Source organism: Pungitius pungitius, chromosome 9 (genome assembly GCF_949316345.1).
Source record: "Pungitius pungitius chromosome 9, fPunPun2.1, whole genome shotgun sequence".
Classification (NCBI taxonomy): Eukaryota; Metazoa; Chordata; class Actinopteri; order Perciformes; family Gasterosteidae; genus Pungitius; species Pungitius pungitius.
The window spans coordinates 13414834-13438386 of NC_084908.1; the positions used below are offsets into that span (position 1 = coordinate 13414834).

The 23553-nt window shown below is 41.9% G+C and overlaps 1 protein-coding gene across 1 annotated transcript in view; it reads right to left on the reverse strand.

Moving 5' to 3' along the window:
* Positions 1-23553, reverse strand: part of rptor (regulatory associated protein of MTOR, complex 1) — a 103874-nt gene that overhangs the window by 78002 nt on the left and 2319 nt on the right. Inside the window, exons 3-4 of the mRNA XM_037471005.2 lie at positions 13725-13827; positions 11304-11386 (exon numbers count right to left, since the gene is read on the reverse strand). Of these exons, the coding sequence (XP_037326902.2) occupies positions 11304-11386; positions 13725-13827 (186 nt within the window). The remainder of the gene's footprint in view (positions 1-11303; positions 11387-13724; positions 13828-23553) is intronic.

The following is a 23553-nucleotide window of genomic DNA, read 5'->3' on the forward strand; positions in this document are numbered from 1 at the left end:
TCACCACTGTGAGGGAAGATCTAGTCCTGGTGTCACACCTTAAGCCAATTAGGGCGTTCACCCATTTGGAAAAATGCTCCAGATCAACCTCCTAACAGGCTCCCAGTGTGTTACTAATGGTGGGCCTGCTTAATGTAGAGATAACTGCTCGTGTTGACAGCTGGAGCCTCTATCTGTCCTCATTATGCTGACTGCGCTCTTGGATTGGCTGTGATAAACGGCCTCCTCGGTGCTCTCCCTCTTTCCTGTGTGTACCCGCTCCTTTTTTCTCTTCTTTCATTTCTGTGAACACATCTCACTGCCTCTGTGAACATCCGACCTTGGTGCCTTTATGCACGTTTCCACAACTCGAAGACTATTATCAGGTGTCTTCGGATCATCTTGCTGACTGATTGTTTAATACGTTGACCAAGAACCATTAGGCAGTCTTATTCACAAAATTAAGTTTCTAAATAACACTGGCAGACAAATTACATTATATGAAACCTTCCTGGGACTGAAGCTAAACTGCCACTTAAACCTTTTTTTCTGAAGTCATGTACAAAAACAGAAGGCTGATTGTAACATCATTTACACAGGAGGTAGCCAACATGACATTTAGGTCTTTTTTTGGTTACACATTAAACATCATATATCAGATTTGCCCTATGAATAATTGAATTGTCTATTTGATTTTCCTTTTGTTTTTATTCAGGGGCATCACACACACACACACAGCTGACAGACACTGCAAAGTGTCACTGACCAGGGTGACGTGGTTAACGAGGCGTTTTGCCCGATGACAAGCATGTCTGACAAATGAGACTAAGCTACGGGTGCACAGCTTCGGAGGAGCCGAACCACACAACTAAAGCAAGAGGACACTGCCAATTAGCAAATGTGACGGTTTGACTTGAGCCCATATCAAATCTGACAGTAGTTAGTGCAGTTTGTAAAAGGATATCTGCCAATAAAGCAGAGAACTGTGAGTGGAGTCATCTAGGTTCTGAATGTGTTTTTGACATACTGTTCTTTTACATCATATAATGTATACAATTTTAAAAATTAAATTTTGGAAAGGCTCAGATTAACATCTGCATTAGAAAAGATGGATTCTTTGCAAAAAACAGACATGTGGGCTTGTGTCCTACTTGTGGGAAAATATTCTTTAAAATTGGGGCATTCCCAGCTAGCAGGGAACTCATGAGACAATTAAAGATTCTCAAGATCACGAACATGTCACCTGGCAAAAGGTTGTGGTTATCTGTGCAAAAAAAAGGACAGAGAGAAAACCAGTTGGACCGTGACAAAGTTGACAAACAAAATATGAAAAGTGGTGCATTAACCTCTTGTAATGCAAAACATGCAATTGTGTGCTTTAATTCCTTTATTTATTTAAATGTACATGGGACTTACTCATGTACATTTTACATCACTTGATGTGATAAACCAATCATTAATAGTTTTGTTTTTTTGGTCGTATTAAAGGTTTGATATTTTTGAGCTATATGTATGAACCCATTCTTGTTCCACAGAGAATAAAATATGCCACAGTAACAGAAAATGGAGGACAGATGAGTTTCAGTGGCCTAAAAGAAAGGCACAATGAGAAAATGAGAGCGAGGAGGAGGGAGTGGAGTAGATGTGGAATGATCAATTGTCCGCTGCCAGTGGCAGATAACAAAACCCTCTGATCCTTAAGACTTTCCCTTCCTTTTAATGACGCCGAGGGACAGGGAAGAAGAAAGAAACCTTGTAAGACTCTGCATGGCTGTTCTTTAGGGTTCTGCAAGTTACCCTGACTCCCATAGGGTAGAACACGATCTAATGTGATACACGGACTTGACCTCAGCAGGGTGCTGTTCATTTGGTGGGAACAGCATTTTGTCCAGGACAGGCATAACTAGAGGCACGCTATCATGGAAAGCTTAAGCTGGGCACAGACTACAGGAGTTTCACCCTTAAACCACAATCAGAGGGAAAATCTGGTGTGCGGTATCAGTCACTGGCGATGACTGGCCCACATTACTGGGTAAAGGTGTTTACAGATTGCACTCATTTGGGGCCGCTATGATTAATGTGTGATAAAAATCTAATGATACATCAGTATTAATATTATAGCTGGACAACAATAAACGAGAGAGACAAGCCAAAGCAGCTAACTGTGTTGCCAAGCAACCATAAACATTTCAACTGACAGTTGAACACACCTCCAGGTATCAGAGGATGAGAGAACCCGTCTTGACCTCGTCTCTCCAAACGTGGTCTCTTCCAGGCTCCTTTAGCATTTTGCTTTGTCTCACTGCAAAGCGTCACTACCACAAGTTGTTATTGCACCTAGTTTAGTTTCCATTTTGTCTACATCTGCATCCCACGAGGTTATTTGTGGTGGTGCACTGATCCACAGATAAACCATCCGTGGCTTGTTTACATTTACCATTCGAGTGCAGCAACTATTTTTTGTTTTAAAACTGTGATTTCAAAGCTCCTTTAGTCTGAGCACGACTTTAAATCAGCCACTGTGGGGGGTCTGAAACATCAAGGCCATGCATGACAGAATTACAGGAAAAGCTTTTCGCCCGTGTGTTTGAGTCAGCCTATTTACCATCTCAATAGTCTACCGCAGTGGTTTTTCTTTTCTATCCCGTTAATGAAAATGTGTCTGCAAAATTCAAAGAGAAAGAACTAACAAAAACGTTTTGAAATCGCATGAACAAATTCAATACATATTGAATCTGTACTTTAAGAATCAATGTTATAATGAATGTAAGAAGCAGAGCTTTGCAGTTTCAAGTCCATAGCCGGGTTATATAGAGGCCTTCTTAACTAGGGTAACTAACTGACCTCCAACTTATGTATTGTGAAGAGTTTCTCCACAAAATGCTTTGTGTGTATCCTTTATACGTGTCTTGAACTGATTTTCAACCCTCCAAATTGTTATATTTTCCAGATTTATTTGTTTAAATACATGTTTACTTGTGGGCCGTCTTTACTTGACCGCGCAGAAAAGTTTTGAAAAATTCAAACTTCCGTGTAACATGATAAAAACGTTTCCATAGTTTCTAAATTTCAATGAGGAGCGAGTTGTTTTAAGAAGTTTAAACTTCCAAATCACACAACGGCGTTCACCTAATCAGAAAAGGCTTCTTTCATCATCGTTGCGTGGCGAGATTCTCTTTGGAGAAGGGCAATGAGGTAGAAGTCACGTTGTAAAAGGCCACTGCTGGTCAGCTCACTGATACAGACGCCAACCGTGGCCTCAGGAGAGAAAGTGATGAAGGCAAGAGGGACATCAGAACGGGGGACAGGTGGAGTCATTAGCTGAAGACCTTAACGATCTGTACAGACAGTTGTCCTATGGTGAAGAGAATTTGAAGTGAAGGCTGCTGGGAAGCGGCTGAACTTGAAGTGTTGAGTCTCAGTGTTCTGCCCTGAAGACGTTAACGAGAGGGACGCAGAGACTGATCTCACAATCTGATGAGTGCATAATTGAAGAACTTTTTATTTGAAGCCACTTCAGGCATTTTAAAAGACTCCATAATTATTAGCAATCTGTTTGTCTGATTATATCTGAACTGCCGTCGGAAAAAAACAAGGAGCCCTGCTGCTTAGTCGCTGTGTTGACAGAAATCATTGTTTATAGCAATAAAGAACCCCATCTACAACGAGCTGACTGACAAACCGCTCATTACTTACACTTAAATAGTCCCTGCTCAGCAGAAGCCTCTTCTCAATTCTTTCTCACGTCCAAACAGGAGCAACTGTGACTAGCATCACACTTGCCATTGTCGTACACATACGGCACACTCAGTGTCACGACTGGTGGTTACACAGACTTCTGTGTGTCAGTGCAACTGCAGCAAGGATATTATGGGATGCTTTGTCTGCAAAGTGATCCTCACGAGATCATGCAGGTATTAATGGTCGCCCGGCCAAATTCCTCCACGAGTCCTTGTGAAATAGATGAGACGTCAGAGGCCTGAGACAGTGACCGCGTGACAGAGGACCTCTGCAGCCGCTGAGCGGGGTGAACATGGCAGCACTGGTGTGCCGCACAGACAAGAAGTTCATGCAGTTTATTAAAGAAATGGATTTTTATAAATAAACTGCTTTGTCCTTTGTTGTGGAAATTAGAAGATCTCCAGCTAAGCAACATGTGGATTGGTCTACTTTTGTAACCGTTGACTCATTGGTGAACATGCAGAGAAAAACAAGTGTACTAGACAGTGTCCACAGTGACCCTCTGTAGCCCCAAAGTTTGACCGTAATGATGAAAGTCAATAGTTATAACACCAAATAGCCTTTCAGAATCTCTGCCATGAGACCAGAAAAGTATTTTTAAAGAATAGTTACTGGCGACTGGACGGTTTTGATAGACATTTTAACTCAATGCGGAGGTGGAAAGACAATCTGAATGCCACATTTCATCCATGGCCGGCTGGGTGAAGCCGTGTTAAATATAAAGAACAGAAACTTGCAGACTGTGCAGCTCTCGGTGCTCAGTGCATGACGGGTGAAGCAGGGTGACATGGGTAATGTGACTCATACTTCCAAAGACAATAAAATGTCGCAGGCACTGGAATTTTTGGTTTCTTCGACAAGGACGACCTGCTCCGTCATAGTTTAAAACCAGACAGCCGGATTCTCATCGCATCCGCCGGCAAATTGCACTGTCCTTCAATGCAACAATGCACCCGTGCCCACACACTGCCCAGTAGGAAGATAATGGATTAGCATCCACTTGCAGTCAGGCGGCCACACATTTGAATAGTTCTCTAGAAAAAAAAATACATTCTTAATGAATTGTGGGTGTAGGTCTTGGCCTACTGTAATGTCCCCTCCTGCTTTGGTTCCTCGCCACAAGGTCTATGCCAACATAGGGACACATATAATAAGGTCTTCAACATACTTTAGAAGCATCAGCATACAATAATATAACAATAAACAACCACTGGCCGTCAGTGTTGGGAAAGTTCTACATGAACTAGTTCAAAGTTCAGTTCACAAATTTTAAAATGAACTAGTTCAGTTCATAGTTCAAACTTTATTATATTTGAACTAAGTTCACAGTTCCAACTAGTTATTTTTTTTCAAAACTATTGCCACAGCCCATATAGAACCACAGACAGCAATTATTTTATCAGTTTTTTAACACTGAAGCTATGCATCAGATTTAATCTTCATATCCAATTTTGAATCCTTATCCAACCAGGGTTTACATTAGCGTTGAGGGGACAGCATTTCCCCTTTGTTGCTTTAATGTTGCTGTCCATTCACTCCACACTAGCAGCAGCTGCAGCGTCCACCCCTACAGTACATTCTCAAACACATGCTGCTTGAATGTCTTTTTTAAATAAGAATAATAAAAACACGACAGTTATCATTAAGGAGCAAATGTTTGCAAAGAAAGGTCAGATTCCTCCCATCCTCACCGACCTTGTCAGTAAGTTCATAAAACTCATATAAATTATTATACGCCGCCTCTTTGCTACACATAGCTGTCGCCTCTATGGATTTTTCTTTTGGATGACGCATGCGCGGTGTGACGCTGGTGGCTGGTGTCGCTAGATCGCTACTTATTAAGGCGCGTTTACGGTGTGTTTTCTATAGAAATCTGGCAACCTATTTGAACGATGTTAACCTGAAAGAACGCGCCGTTCACAGACACCAGAATGAACGGGTTCACAGTAACGCCCAAAATACAATTAAATATGAATGAACGCGTTCAGGCACAACACTGCTGGCCGTTATTCTCAGACCACGGCGGATCGTTGGGCTCACTGAGTGCAGACATATCTCATGAAAGGGCTTTTTTTACAGCCCTTAATGAAGATCCCAAACACTAATACAAATACAAATCCTTGTGGTTTTAAAAGAAGTGTGTAATCGTACAGTCCGGAGCCCGGCTGTCCAGCTCTTTGGGCTAATGAGTAGGGTTAGCAGTGGTGCGAAACAATAGGTTGCAGCATGCATACTTAACACGTGTGGTCGATGTCTCATTTCCGGGGGAGAAAAATCAATGCTTACTGTATGCAGACCGTTCATACTTACTCAGCAAAGCCCCGGTGCATCATATAGCTCTACTGCAGAACATCAACAACCCTTCAGCTTCCACAAACCAGAGTTAATCTCCATCCTTTCATCAACACGAGACGGCTCGAGGCGACCAAACTTTAGTGTAGTGAGATATATACGAGTTGATCGGCAGTGGTGAGAGAGCTGATCAATAATCTCCACCTCATATGGCACCCAAGTATATGGCAGCGTTGACCTGTAGCCCTCCTCAGCGGCCCGTTGTATCGGCTCTCCATACGTTTTCTGGTTGGCGAATGACTTTCTACGTGGCTGCTGTGGGACTGCGGGCACGAGGAGCTGTTAGGGGGCGATCGTTAAGACTTCATCCTCACTCCGCACAGAGCGGTCATCCATTACGCCAAGATGGGATTCCAGTGATTGGAGCGCTGCGAGGGGTCTCCCGAGGGAGTTTGGTAGTGGGAAGCGAGGCGTTGGTTGCCGAGACCCGGTAACCACCACAAAGAAAAAATCGGAATGAATAACAGAAATAAGTATTTGCACAGCCATTTGCTATTCCATCTTGTATTTCAACCTAATTTGAAGAATAGATTTTTTTTATGCTCAGTCAGCGCACATTGGCCCACTAGATGTGACCAACGCACAGTTCACTATTACCAGTCAAGCAACAGCTGCACAACACCACATGTCAGCATCCTCACATGATTTCAGTTGCGAATATAATTTTATTTTTCCATCTGATGGGGCGACAATCAAACAATCAACGTTATCTTTGTTGTCAAGTACAAGAATGGTAAAATATTCTGTTGTAACACTGCTACATTTCATGAAATCATAATAGTCCTTTACACAAAACACATACAATTAGAAATTAAAACCATAATCTCATCATTGCTTCAGAATCCATTTAAAATGTCACTATACCAATTCCACCACTATTACAAGCCACCATTACACACTGTATGTATTCCTAATTTAATGTTATACTTTCATCGACAGGCAGCTAATTGCTGGATCCACCGTCCGGAATAAAGGGTGAATAAATAAAACACAAGACAGTACTGCCCTTTGATAGTGGCCAGTGCGTGATGAGCACATCGTGGTGCTGTTTCCAGGGGGATAAGAGAAGACCTCGAAACTCATCAGTAGTTGCGTTTGAGCTGCAGCTCACTGATTCATAATGCAAAGACGGGCAGTGGACAGAGAGAGTGAGAGATGGAGGACTCCACAGAAATACAGAAAAAGACAGGCTAGAGGAGAAAGAACTGTTATACTGGCCACAGATGTGGCGTGAACCTGTCTGACAGCTACCACATGTTGAGCAACCACTGCGTGACTTTGAAATGAACATTTGAAGAGACAAGTGCGGCGCTTTTTTCTCAGCGAGCCTCAAACATCCAGGCGGTCAAGAGGGTGGAATTTTAAACTAACAGATTTCACACATGAAACAAAAAAAAGGCAGAAAGAGACAGCAGAGGGTGATATACAGGGAGAAAATGAAATAGGAGCAAAGCAGAGGAGGTGTGTTGAGGCGGAAAGCTCAAAGAGAAGTAACTCAATCGCTTCTTGTAAAACAAAGCAGTCAGCGGTTGAATCTTGTCTGTGATCCAATGTAACAGCGTACAGCCACACTCGATAATGGCCTCGGCAGCAGAGAAAAGACTTGACAGCAACATCAAAGACAAATAAAGCCAATCCAGAAGTTACACACACAGAAATTGAGATGTTCCAGTATTGGATATTGAGTATCGATGTGTTACCGTGTACTCCTACTCTGTACTCATGTACTCCTACTCTGTAAAACTACTCTGATGCAGCAGCACCCAATGTGCCGTTTTTATGACATTACATGTCATTTAGCTGATGCGTTTATCCAAAGCGACTTACTTTGCATTTTAACACATGCGTTACATTTTGCATGGGGAGCAATTAGGGGTTAGAGTGTCTCGCTCTGGGACACTTCGAATATGGCACATGGGGCAGCTGGGATTCGAACCGCCCGTCTTGCGGCTCACAGCGCATCACACTACTCCATGCGCCACCATCACCCCGTCAAAGAGTGCCATTTTAATTTAAAATGCCCCTTTATTTGAAAAAGGAATACAACTTCTGTTTTGTGGAAAGGTCGAACCCACAAATACTCAGAGACTCTTTGCTTTTCAGAGTACATGTTTCATAGAGAAAGTGAAATTAGTCATTTATTTATATTGTATATATTATAGAGATGAGTGTGTGTCGGTTTTGCTGTTTTTAGAACCATCACCACCTTAGAAATCACACGATTAGCATCCGCGACGTGATCACAAATGCCACATACACACAATCAGTACTTCAGAAATAGGATTAACAGAGAAGATCAAAGTTTTGATATTGAGGTTTACCTTAAATGAGCCTAATTTTCCTTTACTAATTATGTGGAGAATATTTTTTCCGGCATCTTGAATCCAAATGTCAGTCACAAGTATATTAGGATCCTGTACAATTATCTTGATTTTGCTTGTTTCTTGAATTTCTGCAGTACAATCACACACATATAATTGTGATATTAAGGGTTTACAGGAATATACATCAAATGTGTAAAGATTTTTGTTGCTTGGGGGAAGTCTTCATTTGTCTAAATGACTCATGTTTTTATTTTCTTAGTTTTGTTGAGCTAGGAGGAACCAATAAATAAAGTGTAACAATGTGCCCGTTTGTGCGCCAGCGAAGCAAACTGCGGTCTGTGAGGAACAGTGTGTGTGGGCACACTATTGGAATCACATGAAGTCACGGCGTCCACAGCAACTAATAAAAAAACAGTGTAGAGAGTCAATTACACAATCCGAGCACAATGAATGGCTATTGCAAAAAAAAGAAAAAAAAAGGTTGATACACCAATGAAGGAATGGTTAACCATAGATCTATACCACATCGTGTTGTGATTTGTAACCGTAAAAATCATGTTCACAGGTGTAGAGAAACGACAGCGCTTCCTGAGTTGTGTGGATGAGCTGCACAGCGTGTCACTGAGCAGAGTGACAGCCTGCAACCTGCTGTGACGGCTCTCAGCTTCAAGCGCACAAAAAGTAGATGTAGGGAAGAGGGAGAAGACTTTGTTGTAACCCTGTAGCCTATACAGTCTAGGGCAGTGGTTCTCAACTGGTCTGGCTCCGGGACCCACCATCACCCCTTAATGACGAGCCGCGACCCAAATCGAGGAACATTCTCAACATCTCAAATTTATTCAAAATCAAGTTCTGAAATGAGCTGAATTTCATATTCAGGATGTTTAATTATCCTAAAAACCCAACGTCTCCCCCATATCAGAATGGTTTGACCCAACCTGGCACACGCTGCTGAAAACATGGACGAACGACCCGGAAAAAATAACAACACTCCGCTGCATTAAAAAAGTCCCTTCAAAATAAAATCACAGGATGAATTTTTTTTTATTCTAATTTTTATTTTCCCATGCAAAGGCCCACGACCCACTAAAAACGGGTCTGGGACCCACTAGTTGAGAATCACTGATCTAGGGTACATTGTAGTTCCGGGGTATAAAAGTATCCATTTGTGATTTTTTGGTGGTTTTGTTTTTTGTGTCTGCTGAGAACACAGTAACACCTAACAACAAATTATGCAACTGATATTTATACTTGCTCATATGTACTTCTAGATGTGCCTCATCTTTTTTTTATTCTTCCTTTATTCATTTATTTACTTTTTGTTCTGTCTTTGATATTTGTGTAATGTGGAGAAAACATAATATTTGTCAAAAAAAAGACGTACGGGGAGTAAGTTTTAGTGATGGCCAAGACTGTTTGCCTTTTACTGTGTTTTCCAGCCAAACACAGTAAAGAGTTAATGCGAGACGTACAGGGATGGATTTTAGGATGGCACAGTTTAACCCTCTGGGCGGCTCAACTGCATCCCAAATGTGACAAAATCGATTGAACTTTTTCTCTAATGTTTTAGCAACTCCACCTATCCCAAAGTAACCTTCAACAATTCTAAATGCGGCGGCAAAACAGGTAAATAACTGCTGTGTAATCGATCTCTTTGTCATCAGTTTATGTAAGGTGTGTTGGCGATGCTGCAGAGCTCCGAATCCGTAAGCTGAAAAAAGCTTACAGCTTTCTCACCCTCCCACTCCTCCTCCTGCACTCCTATCACCATTTACTGTTGACCTCCAGGGTCAACCGGGCCTACATTCCTTTGGCTGCTCTCTCCTGGGACGCCCATTCCTCCACCCCCGCTTACCTCATGCTTTACTTTTCTACTATCTTACCAAACAGCCAAACGTTTGGGGGGTTTTTCCCTTTCACATCATCAGTACAAGATATTTTTAAATGGCTGCATTGGGTTCTGCAGTTGCAAACTACATGACGACAAGATGATATCCACTTTGACACCGAGGCAAAACAAAAGCTTTTTCAAAGGCTTGGACACAAGTGAACATGTCAGGCCAGGGCCAGCCGACATGTAAACACCACCATGCCGCGTCACTGACAAAAACCACAAATGCATTCTGCACTCGAACTTTAAAACATCTACATACAATTAATTGGGAAATGGGTGGCAATGTTTTTTTATTTTTTAAGTGGCTCTCGAGGAACAGTCTGGAAAACACTGTGATAAGTGGCTTGAATCAAACAAATTTTGCTGCGTGATCAAGCGGTCCAGTTCAACACTAATTGCTAATATGCTTATGGTGGATCCTCAAGTGGTAACTTTTCCCATTAAGTAACTTGAACAGTGAGTATCATACTAAAATTTGCTAAATGTAAACAGGTAATAGTGCAAGACCCACAGTATAAAGTATGCGTGAATATGTCCGTGTATGACTGACTAACCCCACATGCTTCATAATGTGCTCCCTGCCACGTTCTCACAGCGTTACGTAGGAATGATCTGCACTGGATTGTGTTTGTAGCCCTTAAATACAGAGACTAGAAACCGATGCGTTTGAAGTGTCATCCAGAGAAAAATGCTAGAATCAATAGAGGCCACTGTGTGATGTAGGAGCTTTCTGATGAAATACTGGATACCATTAATAAGGTTCACAGAGTGGACAAAATAGGATACTCTGGATAGTTTCTCAAAATCTATAAAACTATTTCCATTGTTGAAAATACATGAGCAAAAATCCCATAAGTAAACTAATATGAAATGATCAAGAATAAGTCCAGGAATGTCTATAATTTTAAAGTAACGTTGCATCATTGTGTGAATGAGTCAGTGGATGTGGTCCATGTTTGATAACGAGTACAGCCAAGAAAAGGAGGGAGGGAGGTTCATGTCAACTGACTTACCCTGGGTTGCCAGTTTTCATATTGCTTCTGCAGATTGGCCCCGATGGTCTCCAGGGCTTTCTGTGGACTCATTGACAGAGGATCTGGCAAAAAAACAACAAAAAACAACATATTGTGAGCACACTGCAATCACAGAACAAAAACACTCAATTTGGAGTGAAATACCCAAACAGAATAGCATTATTCAACAAACATTTTTTATTGCTATCAAATATTTTCCAGTATAACTGAGTAATTTAAATAATCAGATTATCAACATTTTATCAACACTTGCATGATTATAGGAAGTAAATCATAGTTTATAATATTAGCATTTAAGGATTTCTTCTTAATTAAATCAAAAGCACTGTTTGGACTGAAATAAAACAGCAGTAGCTTCTGAGGTTGACATACAGATGAGAATTATTATCATAGGAAGAATAGCAGAATATATATGAATAGACAGCTGAACGAATGACAGATGGGACTAACAGCTAAATAACCTTAGCTAGTAGCTATGGATAAACGATAGATGTACATAAATATTGCAACATTGGGGTGGGCAAGATGGCCAACATCCTCTTTCAAAGTGTACGTTATTTCCTTTACGGTATTCCAAAATAAATATTTTAAAATGACTACTTAGCATATAATACTGCACATATTGGTCAAGCAGGTTTTACTTTTACTTAATTCTGAGTTAAATCATTGTACTTTAAGGTTCGCTGTGTCACCAGCTTACACCATTTTAAAATATCCAAAAATGGAATTTAATAGACGCTTCAATATAGAACAAAGTTTTTGCGCACGCACACAATATAGCTGGTGTGTTACACCTTAAACCACATGGTGTGTGAACAGGTCAGCTCTGCCTTCACACACTCAAATGTCTCAAAAATATCTCAAAATCCAAGTGGCAGGTCTGCACATCAGCGTCCTCAGCAGCCACTGAGAAAGTTGCAGAAATTTCCAACTGTGTTCCCTCTTTAATGTGCTCTCCACACCTCAAAAAGTCAAGCAGTGTCAGGGGACCCACACAATGGTTTTGAGGTTCCCCTTCAACAGCGATGTTACTCTGGTTTTTGTTCCGTGTCATGTTGTGTGGGTTTGGTGGGTGGGGGCAGACTGCTTCATCCTTAGATGACAGAGGACTTATAAACCGAGCTCCCATGAGGATGACAAAAGGCTTCTAAGTGTTACAAAGCAAAAGCTAAACTTTTGCTATCGACTTTAAGTTCACAATGATTTGTGCATGGTTTACCACTACCCAACGACCTTTGAACCCTAGACTTTTTTGTTCTAAGAGTTCTAACTAGGAATACATTATATTATTATTTTCAGGATGAGGTTGACTACTCTAAAAGGTAATGGCTTGGGCTTCAACACAGTAAAAAGCGTCCTCACATGTATATTCCGTCTCCTTCTCTCCTGCATCATCTTTGCTTCACTGCATTGTTGTAGCATTTAAACAGTACCTGAATGATGGATTTTAAATTAAATAATTAGCTGAAGTACTAGTATTAGGATGTTCAAAAGGTCCTTAATCCCTTTCCAATATGTATTTTACGTCTTTTACATTTCTCTCCAAAAGATTACATTTGAACACGTTCTTGATAGTGTTTTAATCTACCTTCACATAACTATTTTACTGAGCAGAGCTTTAGTGCATCATTAAGCAAGTTGTTTCAAGCAGGACCATGGGTCAGGAGTCTCAGCATGCATGGTAACGAGGAACAATACAACATATAATGGGTCCCAGCAGGTTAAGTTGTTCCTCTGCGGTATATTTTGACTCGACATTTGTTAAAGATAAAAGACATTATGCCTTCTTCACTTTGCGCTAAAGAGCTTTGATACACTTTCAAATACAAATGTGGTTGTTGTCAGTGTGTCTGACGTATCCGTCTGCTCACAGCAGCTATAAATTGATAATGCACAAAGATGCATAATGCACACATGGGCAGACGGATCTCTAATGTCGGTGCTATTAGAGACAGCTATTTTTGACCTTAGTTGTGTACAGTAAGTTTGGAGATTTGCATCTGTCCCACAACTTATCACTTATGTCTGGGAAAAGGCAGAGGGCAGCACAGTTCAGAATGTATATATGGATCTTAACTGCAAGAACATGAATATTTATAGAAACCGTGTGTAGGATTTAGGGATGTTCATTGGCTGAAATTGAATATAATATTCAGTTATATTACTTAGCAGGCTTTTAGCATGTTTAGGTTACTTGAAGGCCAACTTAGCTCTACAAACCACTTGGAAAGGGAAGAGTGAGCAGAGGTTTTAATTTAATTCCATTTGCAACCTCACCACTAGAATTAACTTAACAATACTCCTTTATGAAGAACCTACTTCGCCACAATCCCACACTTTGTGTAGCGTTTGAGTGCTCGTCCGTTTTGCCTCCATGTCGGCAGGTCTGTGGGGACTCACCTATCCAGCACTCCAGTCTGGCGCAGGGGGAGGTCTTGACCACATCAGGGGGGTCCACTCCCACGTTGAGACACAACACCAGCGCCACACTCACCGTCTTCATCTGTTAGGAGAGAGAAATATTCACTTATCTGCTATAATTCAAGGCAAGTGGATTCATTCAAAATACTTTTTCAAAACAACCATAAATCTTTATTCATTGACTGAGCACACATGCTTCTCTTCAGTAAACTGTTCTCTGCTGCTGTTGGCAAACAAAGCTCTAGTGAAGCAGAGAAGGTTAAGTGTTTCGCCCTAGAGACACTCAACAGTAGTCTCTGAGAAAGGAGTTATTCTATTCCCTTCCACATTTTCCCAATCGGGTCCAGAGACCAACACATTATGTTTAATACTCCGTCAAGGTCCCTAACCTGCAGTCCCATGGGTTTGTCACCGTCGACAGACTGAAACCAGGCAAGGCAATGACCCTCAATACAGACCAGCAGGGGGGCAGAAAAGGAAATGGAACAGCCATTGATCCAAGTGTCATGTCACAGCCACACAAACAATCAAGTGTTCTGCTAGGAAGTACTTAATCCTTACACGCAGCACCACAGAAACACTTTTTCTTTGTGCATCATCACAGACGTCAGCCTTCGGGACACCTCAAGGGTCCAAACTGTAGCAAAGACAGACTGCTCAGTTGTCTCAGGTCCTCTGTTAAAAGTTTCATTGGAACATAGCACAAAGACAACACACCCAATAGGTATATACATATATATTGTGTGTGCGTGCGTGTGTGTAGTTCCATCCCCTAAAAACTAAAAACGTGTGTGTGCCGTTTTCTTTTTTTATGTGTGTAAAGGTTGTGCAACTAACGTTGACGCGTTGAGCAAAGCTGTAAATCTTCTTAATGGTTCAGGCAGGCTGAGCCATGAAAATCAACATTTCTGATTAACAGTGGATGGGTAATCGGTGGGCGAGAAAAAACTACATCGTGTCGAAAAGCAGAAAAATAATAGCTTGTTACACAATCATTGCCGGCTCAGGAATGAACCTCATGTGAGTAATGTGTCGCTAGAAGCCTGTAGGGGAAGGGGTGGCGCAGAGTAGCGGTCTGTCGCCTATGCCGGGATCAAGTCCCTGGTGAGAAGAGAGCACCGCTCCCAATGTAGGTCCCACACAGACAGGTCATGCAGGAGGCCTGAGGCTGCAGCGCAGAGCAAAGCTCTCCATCCACTCCTTCCACCACATTTACATCATCATCATCATCATCATCACCAAAGCACAGGCGCTTTGCTTTGGCTTCACGCAGCTGAAGTAAACCAGCTGACATGTGGCATGCTATGTACAGTGAATGAGCCACTCAGGATGTCTGGGATTCTACGATGCGTACAAAGCAGCATTAGAGCTTATCGTCAAGTTCAGTAGCCTACAGTTTTTTTTTTTTTTAGTTCAACCACTACAAGTGCCAAGCGCTTCCGCTGTGTATTGTTGTCTCAGTCCTCTAGTACAAAAATAAAAAACGCAATGCAAAAACTTTGTATTAGAAAAAAATTCTTGACGTTGGATTATCTTAATACGGAGGGTCAGAACTGACAACTGGACACACACAACACTGGCAATTGGACTGAGTGACCTTTTCACAAGAAGTGTTAGATACTGTGTACTGCATGTGTAGTGTAGACCTACTGAGCACAGGTGTGTACACAGCAGGGTACACACATGATGTGACTGAGCAAGCCGAGGAGGGTTGTTGTGAAGGCGATTAAGGTGTCGTCTCCTTCCCTCCCACCAGAGTAAAAGGTCAGCATGCTAGAGGGACTTTGCAAGACAAGACATGCATCTTCACGTTTGTGCCCACACACGTGCACACCAGTGTTTCCCTTCCCATTATAAGAGGGGGGCACTGGTTGGGTACTAACTAAATGCGTACAACCCTTAGCCTTGTTACTTTGAGCTAACCGCTAACTATAACAATGCAAATACCAAGGATTGAATTTTTAAGGGAAGGTTCATTTGCACTAGCAGTATGTGGCGAACAAGGCCTGAGAATCCGTGCTGGCGCATCTCATACTTGTCCAGATAATCCTAGAAACCAGTGAACTGACCTCCCCATGATGGCAGTTATTGTTTAAATGGAATGAAGAAAACAATGAAGGCCAAGGCACAAGGTCTGGGGGGAATTTAATGTTTGCTCTACTATGCAAAATAAAGATGTAGTCTTCAAAAGGCCGTTGCTAAAAACAGAAAAATAATTGCGCCAACTATTTCACTTTCACAGCCTTGTTGTGTATACTTTTGCTGTGGGGATCGCTATGTAGTTGTTTTACAAACATCATTTTAGCTTTATTCATGTGGCGATTGTGAAATCATGAATCTGATTGTGAATTTGTATCATATATATTTGGTATATTAGAGCATATGTTCCACAATAATCCAAAGAGACTCAAATGGCCTCCACCAGTCACCGCGTAATGGGACCAACTATAAAGATCTGGAGGCTTTCCTTCCAGAATGATCTGATGCCCGGCTGCACACAGTGCAGGACCTCTGTGGCAGAAATTTAAATAATTTCTCCCGCTATTTGGATAGTTAAGTCAGGCCCCAAGGCTATTTGACGTCAAACAAAGAATGGTTTGATGTGGTTAGTTACATGCCGTAACTATTCCCTGCTCATTACATAATACACATGTGAATCTGGCATTTGAATAAATACGCAATGCGCACCCAAGCCTGCCTGTGATTATTAGTCTGCAGGGACTGCAAAATATCTACACCAATATATCCTTAGACCACCAAGACACAGACTCCAATGGGAAGAAAGAAACAGGACAGGTTTGCCCTTTAAAATAAAAACCACAGACGTTGATGTTAAGGCAGGTAAAAGAAAACAGTGGACTCTCTTGAGGAAATGCTAAACTAGTACACAAAGGACGCAGGTAAAATGTCAAAGTGTGTGTACAGAAATCGGTACTTCACAAAGCGCAAGACAAACGTGTGACTTGAGGGACGCACGGCACCATCGTGGCATCATGTTCGTGCCGAGCCTGATAACTACGAAGCGACACAAGATGGCTGGAAAATTACCATCCTAATATGATCAACCCTGATGAAATTATTTGTTTCCATCCAGCATCCAACACAATTTACAATCCATTTGATGTGCATTGGCATGAGAATAATACAGATGGATGAGGGGAAAGTGGTTTCCTTTTCCAGCTTATGAGCGTGGTGCAATGGGGCATTTGAGTGTAAAGGGACACAGATGTGGTCCTTATTATCATCATTGATTTATCTACTTGTTTATTCCACATATCATCTGATACACAAAGGAAATACAAAAACGGTGGAAACAAAAACAAGTAGTCCATTCAGGTTTGGAAGATGTTTGGCTATAAGATGGCAATTAACAACATGCATGGCTTAAAGGAATGAATTTTGCCAACCACACAATTTTTACTCAAAGTGAAATGTACTAAATTGAGTGTTTTTCCTTTTGTCACGGTTGATATTAATATGCATGAGTGACGACTTCAAACGCCAGGTTTCACAATTGGAGATTTTTGTGCCAAGCAGACAATGGAAGTGTCGCTAGAGGGATGACCAAATCTTGTTTACCTGGATCAAAGAACCTCAGAGACTTGATTCCTGTTACGCAGAAACTTGGCAAAACTACCAGATTGTACTTTGTGCCTCAGAGACCTCCTTGGTGTTGTCAGAAAGACTGATGCACTTGAAGATAATTTGTCAAAGATACAAACAAGAGTACAACATGGGTGTTTCCTCAAAATGATGTGCATATTAAATGTTTAGGCAACATAATGAGTTTCTCAAATTGTAGGAAAGGATGTGAATGTGTCAGGTCAAGGTTTTCCTTATACTCATTCTGGTTTACATTTGAAACCTGTTTGCATTTACGTCATCTTATTTCCTCAAACTAGACTTGAGTACGGGTTGTTCTTACTGTTCTAAGTAGTGAGCAGCACAAATGCCAATGCTCACCATTAGAATAGTTAACCGAGTTAACATTTATTTTTTCTCTGTGCCAAGTTAAGGAGCCCTGTGGACCCTTTGACTGCCTGTATGTCATATCTTGCTACCTCCCACTAACAATATCTAGCCTTTTATACAAGGTTACGAAGAGATTCAAGGAAGGAAATACTGCCAAAGTGGATAGTGGATTTAAAAAAAACCCTGATATTTGAGAAAGCTGAGCAGGGTAGAAGGAGAGCAGAGCGAGGGATCCCACTGTGAACAAATACCTAGAGACCATTTTATATCCAACGTGTGGTCCCAGACAGCCATGCATCTGTAAGGAAAGCCTAAACCAAGTCGGATTTAAAAAGGCACCTAGTCCAGACCACAGGGATTCACTGAAATTAATTAATCTGTGTTAATAGAAAGCTGGAGAAGAGAGATGAAGAACAATAAGACATGCATGTGCTGTGTGTCAGTGTGGAAGCACGCGTCTTGGTTGGCGTTATAATTGGTCGCCCTCCTCCTCTCATTAATAACTTCACGGGGCTCCGGGGGACTTTCCCCTCGACAACTTTTTAAGACTCCGCCCGATGCCCCCTAGCAGCGCTCGCCGCGTCGATCAATGATCCCTGATTATTCCATTTGTTAGGCCCACAATAAATGGACGTCCGAACAATGGAGGAGGGCATCGATCTTCTCCACGAGAGCCAGAGGTAGCTGGCTGCAACAAGTCAGACATCGGAAGCTTCGGCTGAAAGCCGAGAAAGACTCATGAGCGGAGAAGCCCGATAGAGCCGACGCACCGCATAGCAGCCACTGGGCGTCTGCCCAGCAGTTTGACCTTTAATTATACAAATGCTATTCAGCCATCGACCTGCTGCTTTCTCAAGCTGTTGATCTCCAAACCCACTTTTCAAAACTTTCTTACCATTAACTTAGGTGCTAGTTCTTATTTGATATCTGCAAATGAATAAAACAATTTGTAGAGGAACGAGCGAGTAGATTTCTTAAAAGTGCAGAGATACACAGATGTATAGATGTATAAACCCTTCCCCTGTGCTCAACACTACCTTTCTCATTGAGATCCTTGTTAGGGATAATGAAATGAATGGCCTTATTCAGGTCTTCAGTGTTCAGTGATGGTTTCAGATTTGACACGATACCTCCAGCTCTTTAGTTTTGTACAAGTGTCATGTGACGATGTTGAGGGACTTAAGCTGGGGAAGGAGTGGTGGAGCGCGTCGTCTTTCAATCGGAGAAGGAGGCTCCACAAATCCATTTAGCATGTTTAGAGGAGGCAGTTTGGAGCAGTCACATCTACAGATGCACCTTGATGGGATTAGAGGGTGTATTTGGAGCAAATACTACTCATTATTGAACACTAAACATCAAATTGAGTTTCACAGGGTTTCATAGTTATCAAGGAGGTTTTTTTTCAAAGGGGGGTCTGGGGGTGGCTGTTATAATGGTAGGAGAAACACTGCAGAAACATTGAGATACTTAGTTTTTCATCTTTCTGTTTTTGCGATTATAGAAACCTACAAATTCAGTTGATGTTGTAAGGCCATGAGGCTAAAAGCAAGCGGAACAACATCGGGTCGATAAAGGTCAAAGCCTGTGCTGCAGTGATCGCATCTTATCAGGTCGAGGTTCATGTTGGTTTGCTCAACTACACTGCAAGTTTTATTCTAGTTTTAGTTCTTTTTAACGCAATTTTTATCTGTTATGTTTCAATCAATATTAACTGTTTGTAAATCTCCTTGCTTGATGTTTGGATATTTTTAAAAGGTTTTATGTGAAGCACAATTGCATTGTTGTTGTAATCTGCTTTATAAATTAAATTGCCTTGCCTCATGACAGAGAGATATCGTGTTCCATGTTCACTCAGTCTGAGAATGCCTAAAACAACAAGATCCCTCAAACCGGTGTTGTGTTTCGTGAATAACATATAAAGTCGATTGCAAACCCAATCTTACTCATTCACTTTCTGTCAAGGTGACTTTTTTATTTTTTTTATTGCATACTGTAGCCTTTATTGAGCTGTCAAGGTGATGATTAGAACCACCCCTCTGATCTTAATTTCTTTTACTGCACGTTATATTGCCGTCAGAAATAATACTTTGTCTCCTTTTGATAGCCTTCTAATTAACACTTAGGTAGATGTTATGTAGATTTGTCATCTGAAGCAAGCCCCGACCTTGAGTCTAATGTACCAAGCTGATAGCTATTCATACAGTACGTCTATAAACGGTAATTGTTATTTAACTTGGCAGGAGCAGCAAAAGATACACACAGCAATGCAGCAAACAGAGTGGGACACACAAACAGCAGTGCACAGTAGCAACAACATGTACACACGTCTGAATAACTTTCATTGGCCCAAAAGGGGAAAAAACACACCATTTTGACCAATGGTCTTGCAATTGGAACAGCCTATCTCCTCCCACCTCCATCCAGACCCAACTCTGAGAGCGAGTGTGTGCCCCTGTGCGTGATTGGGTTTTGTAATTTGGAGTGTGCGGCTCCAGAGGTGCAAGACCTATGATTTCCCACAGTGCATGACATCATTTACAGCCCACTTGTACGCCTCGAGCTGCACGCTTATATCAACAGGATCGGCTGTCCGCCTACCAACTTGATGACATCGACATCCACTGTGGACAATACTGCTGCTCGTTCCCTTGAATCACCCGAAGCAGTTATGTGATCATCAACAACCCGAAAACTAAATGGACAAAACTGCTGCATCATTTTATGGGCTCTACTTTTGTGGCAAAGCAGCAATCGGTGCAAGAAGCGCTCAAACCAAATTTATTTTCTGGCCCTTAAAATTCACGCTGCCCGTCAGTGTGAAAAAAAAACAATAGCACAACAACGTTTGAAATGTAAATTCACCCAATTAAAGCAGGAATAGCCATAGATCTATAAATTAGATGACATATGACATTAAGAGTATATCCTGTCCATAGCTGCTTTAAATTCTATGTCTCCCTCAGTTCATTATATCCCTTCGCTGTTCTGGCGCGCAGGAGACACACGTTGGTTCATCTGCAATGTACAAAGAGAGTGTTCTTACGCACGTCGTTCATTAAATCAAGGCAGCGAGAAATCAACGACACAAACCGGACCAGTCAGTTATAACGGACTGGTGGAGTCACATGTTAAGTTATGATGTATTCAGTTACAGCATTAAAACCATGGTTTGTTTTTACCTCGCTCTTTGCCTGATAAAAACAAAGCCGTAGACTTGTTATACAGGAGAGGGCAGATTCAAAGGTCTTAAAACCATATTTAGACTACATGGCCAGCATTCCTGCTGTATACTACATGGCCAGCATTCCTGCTGTATACTACATGGCCAGCATTCCTGCTGTATACTACATGGCCAGCATTCCTACTGTATACTACATGGCCAGCATTCCTACTGTATACAACATGGCCAGCATTCCTACTGTATACTACATGGCCAGCATTCCTGCTGTATACTACATGGCCAGCATTCCTGCTGTATGCTACATGGCCAGCATTCCTGCTGTATGCTACATGGCCAGCATTCCTGCTGTATGCTACATGGCCAGCATTCCTGCTGTATGCTACATGGCCAGCATTCCTGCTGTATACTACATGGCCAGCATTCCTGCTGTATACTACATGGCCAGCATTCCTGCTGTATACTACATGGCCAGCATTCCTGCTGTATACTACATGGCCAGCATTCCTGCTGTATACTACATGGCCAGCATTCCTGCTGTATACTACATGGCCAGCATTCCTACTGTATACTACATGGCCAGCATTCCTGCTGTATACTACATGGCCAGCATTCCTGCTGTATACTACATGGCCAGCATTCCTGCTGTATACTACATGGCCAGCATTGCTGCTGTATACTACATGGCCAGCATTCCTGCTGTATACTACATGGCCAGCATTCCTGCTGTATACTACATGGCCAGCATTCCTGCTGTATACTACATGGCCAGCATTCCTGCTGTATACTACATGGCCAGCATTCCTACTGTATACTACATGGCCAGCATTCCTGCTGTATACTACATGGCCAGCATTCCTGCTGTATACTACATGGCCAGCATTCCTACTGTATACTACATGGCCAGCATTCCTGCTGTATACTACATGGCCAGCATTCCTACTGTATACTACATGGCCAGCATTCCTACTGTATACTACATGGCCAGCATTCCTGCTGTATACTACATGGCCAGCATTCCTGCTGTATACTACATGGCCAGCATTCCTACTGTATACTACATGGCCAGCATTCCTGCTGTATACTACATGGCCAGCATTCCTGCTGTATACTACATGGCCAGCATTCCTGCTGTATACTACATGGCCAGCATTCCTACTGTATACTACATGGCCAGCATTCCTACTGTATACTACATGGCCAGCATTCCTGCTGTATACTACATGGCCAGCATTCCTGCTGTATACAACAATAACACTCAACTCCAAATCCAGTCTTGCATCAAGTTGCTGATCGGACTGCGAGACCAGCAAATGGAAAAAGGAAGTTTTGGCCCCGATATTCGCTGGCAACACTGAAACAATCTGTCACCAGACCAATAGCCGATAACGAGATTGATGAGAACACAAGTACATGCAGTACTAACGCACACCCTACATTTTCTCACTAGGGTTTTTCTTTTTGCTAAAAAGTGCAGATATACAAATCAACAAGGTGGATCTGCATCCTAAGCCTTTACAATTATTCAAATTTGTCATTTTGCAATTAAAGGAGATTTTCTTCTACAAGTGGAGGATCTACGGCCTGATAACGCTTTTAGCAATGAAAAACATTTCTCCATTGACTTAACGTGACTTTCTGATAGAAAGAAGAAGCTTCTATTACCCCTTAAATCCAGACTAGGGACACATTTAATGTTGCCTTATTAAACGTTTGCCAGAAGCTCAGCGCTGGCAGCCACTCCGACGTAATAACAGCAGCAAGGTGATACTTTTTTTGGGGTGAATTTCTACAATAAGTGCATAGTTTTTGAGGGTTATGTATCACAATGTAGAAATGGCCATGGTTATAATGCGAACGTTTTGTAGCCGTGAGGCCATGAAAGACGCAGGTCTGCAGTGAATGAGAGGACAGCTTTATGAGAGGTGAAACACACGGTGGCCATTTATTACACGTAGCTTTGAGGTTCCCCTGTCAAAGCTTGGTATGGGTAGCCTCCAGCCGAATAAAATGAATCGGCACCATAATAAAGACGAGGGCAAGCAATGATTTGCCTCTGCGTGCTGGCTGTTAAAAGACTAATATTGCCTTGAAGCACAATGTTAAGAATTAGTTTTGGATTTGTTTCTTTAGCAGATTGAAATTGCGAGAAATGGCGTTACAGAAGGCCAACTAACCAGTCATACTCATCGCCCTTTACCCGACACATCTAGGACAAAGGACCTCAGTCATCCTTCAACACTAGGGTCCTGGCTGCTAAGCAACTGACATAAGAATGACAAACCAAATATCTTGCACATCTGTCAGGTAAATAAAAAGCTACAGCCAGATGTCGGTTAGCTTAGAATAGAGACTGAAAATAAGGCCAACCAGCTAGCTCGGCTTGATCCAAGATACCAGAAGAGTTTACAGTTAATTAGCTTTAAAAGGTGCGGATGGACTCTTTTTATTGAGTAACAGAGCAAGTTGTTTCCGGTTTACATGCTGATCTACTGTAATCTGCTGCTAGTGTAGCTCATCTAACTGATTGTCAAGCTACTCCTTTCACCACGGGAAAATCATTTTGCCTAACTTTAACATTCAATAAGGTAATATAATATGTAAATCATACATGCAAACCCTCCTGATTTTTCCGGGAGACTCCCGAATTTCAAATGG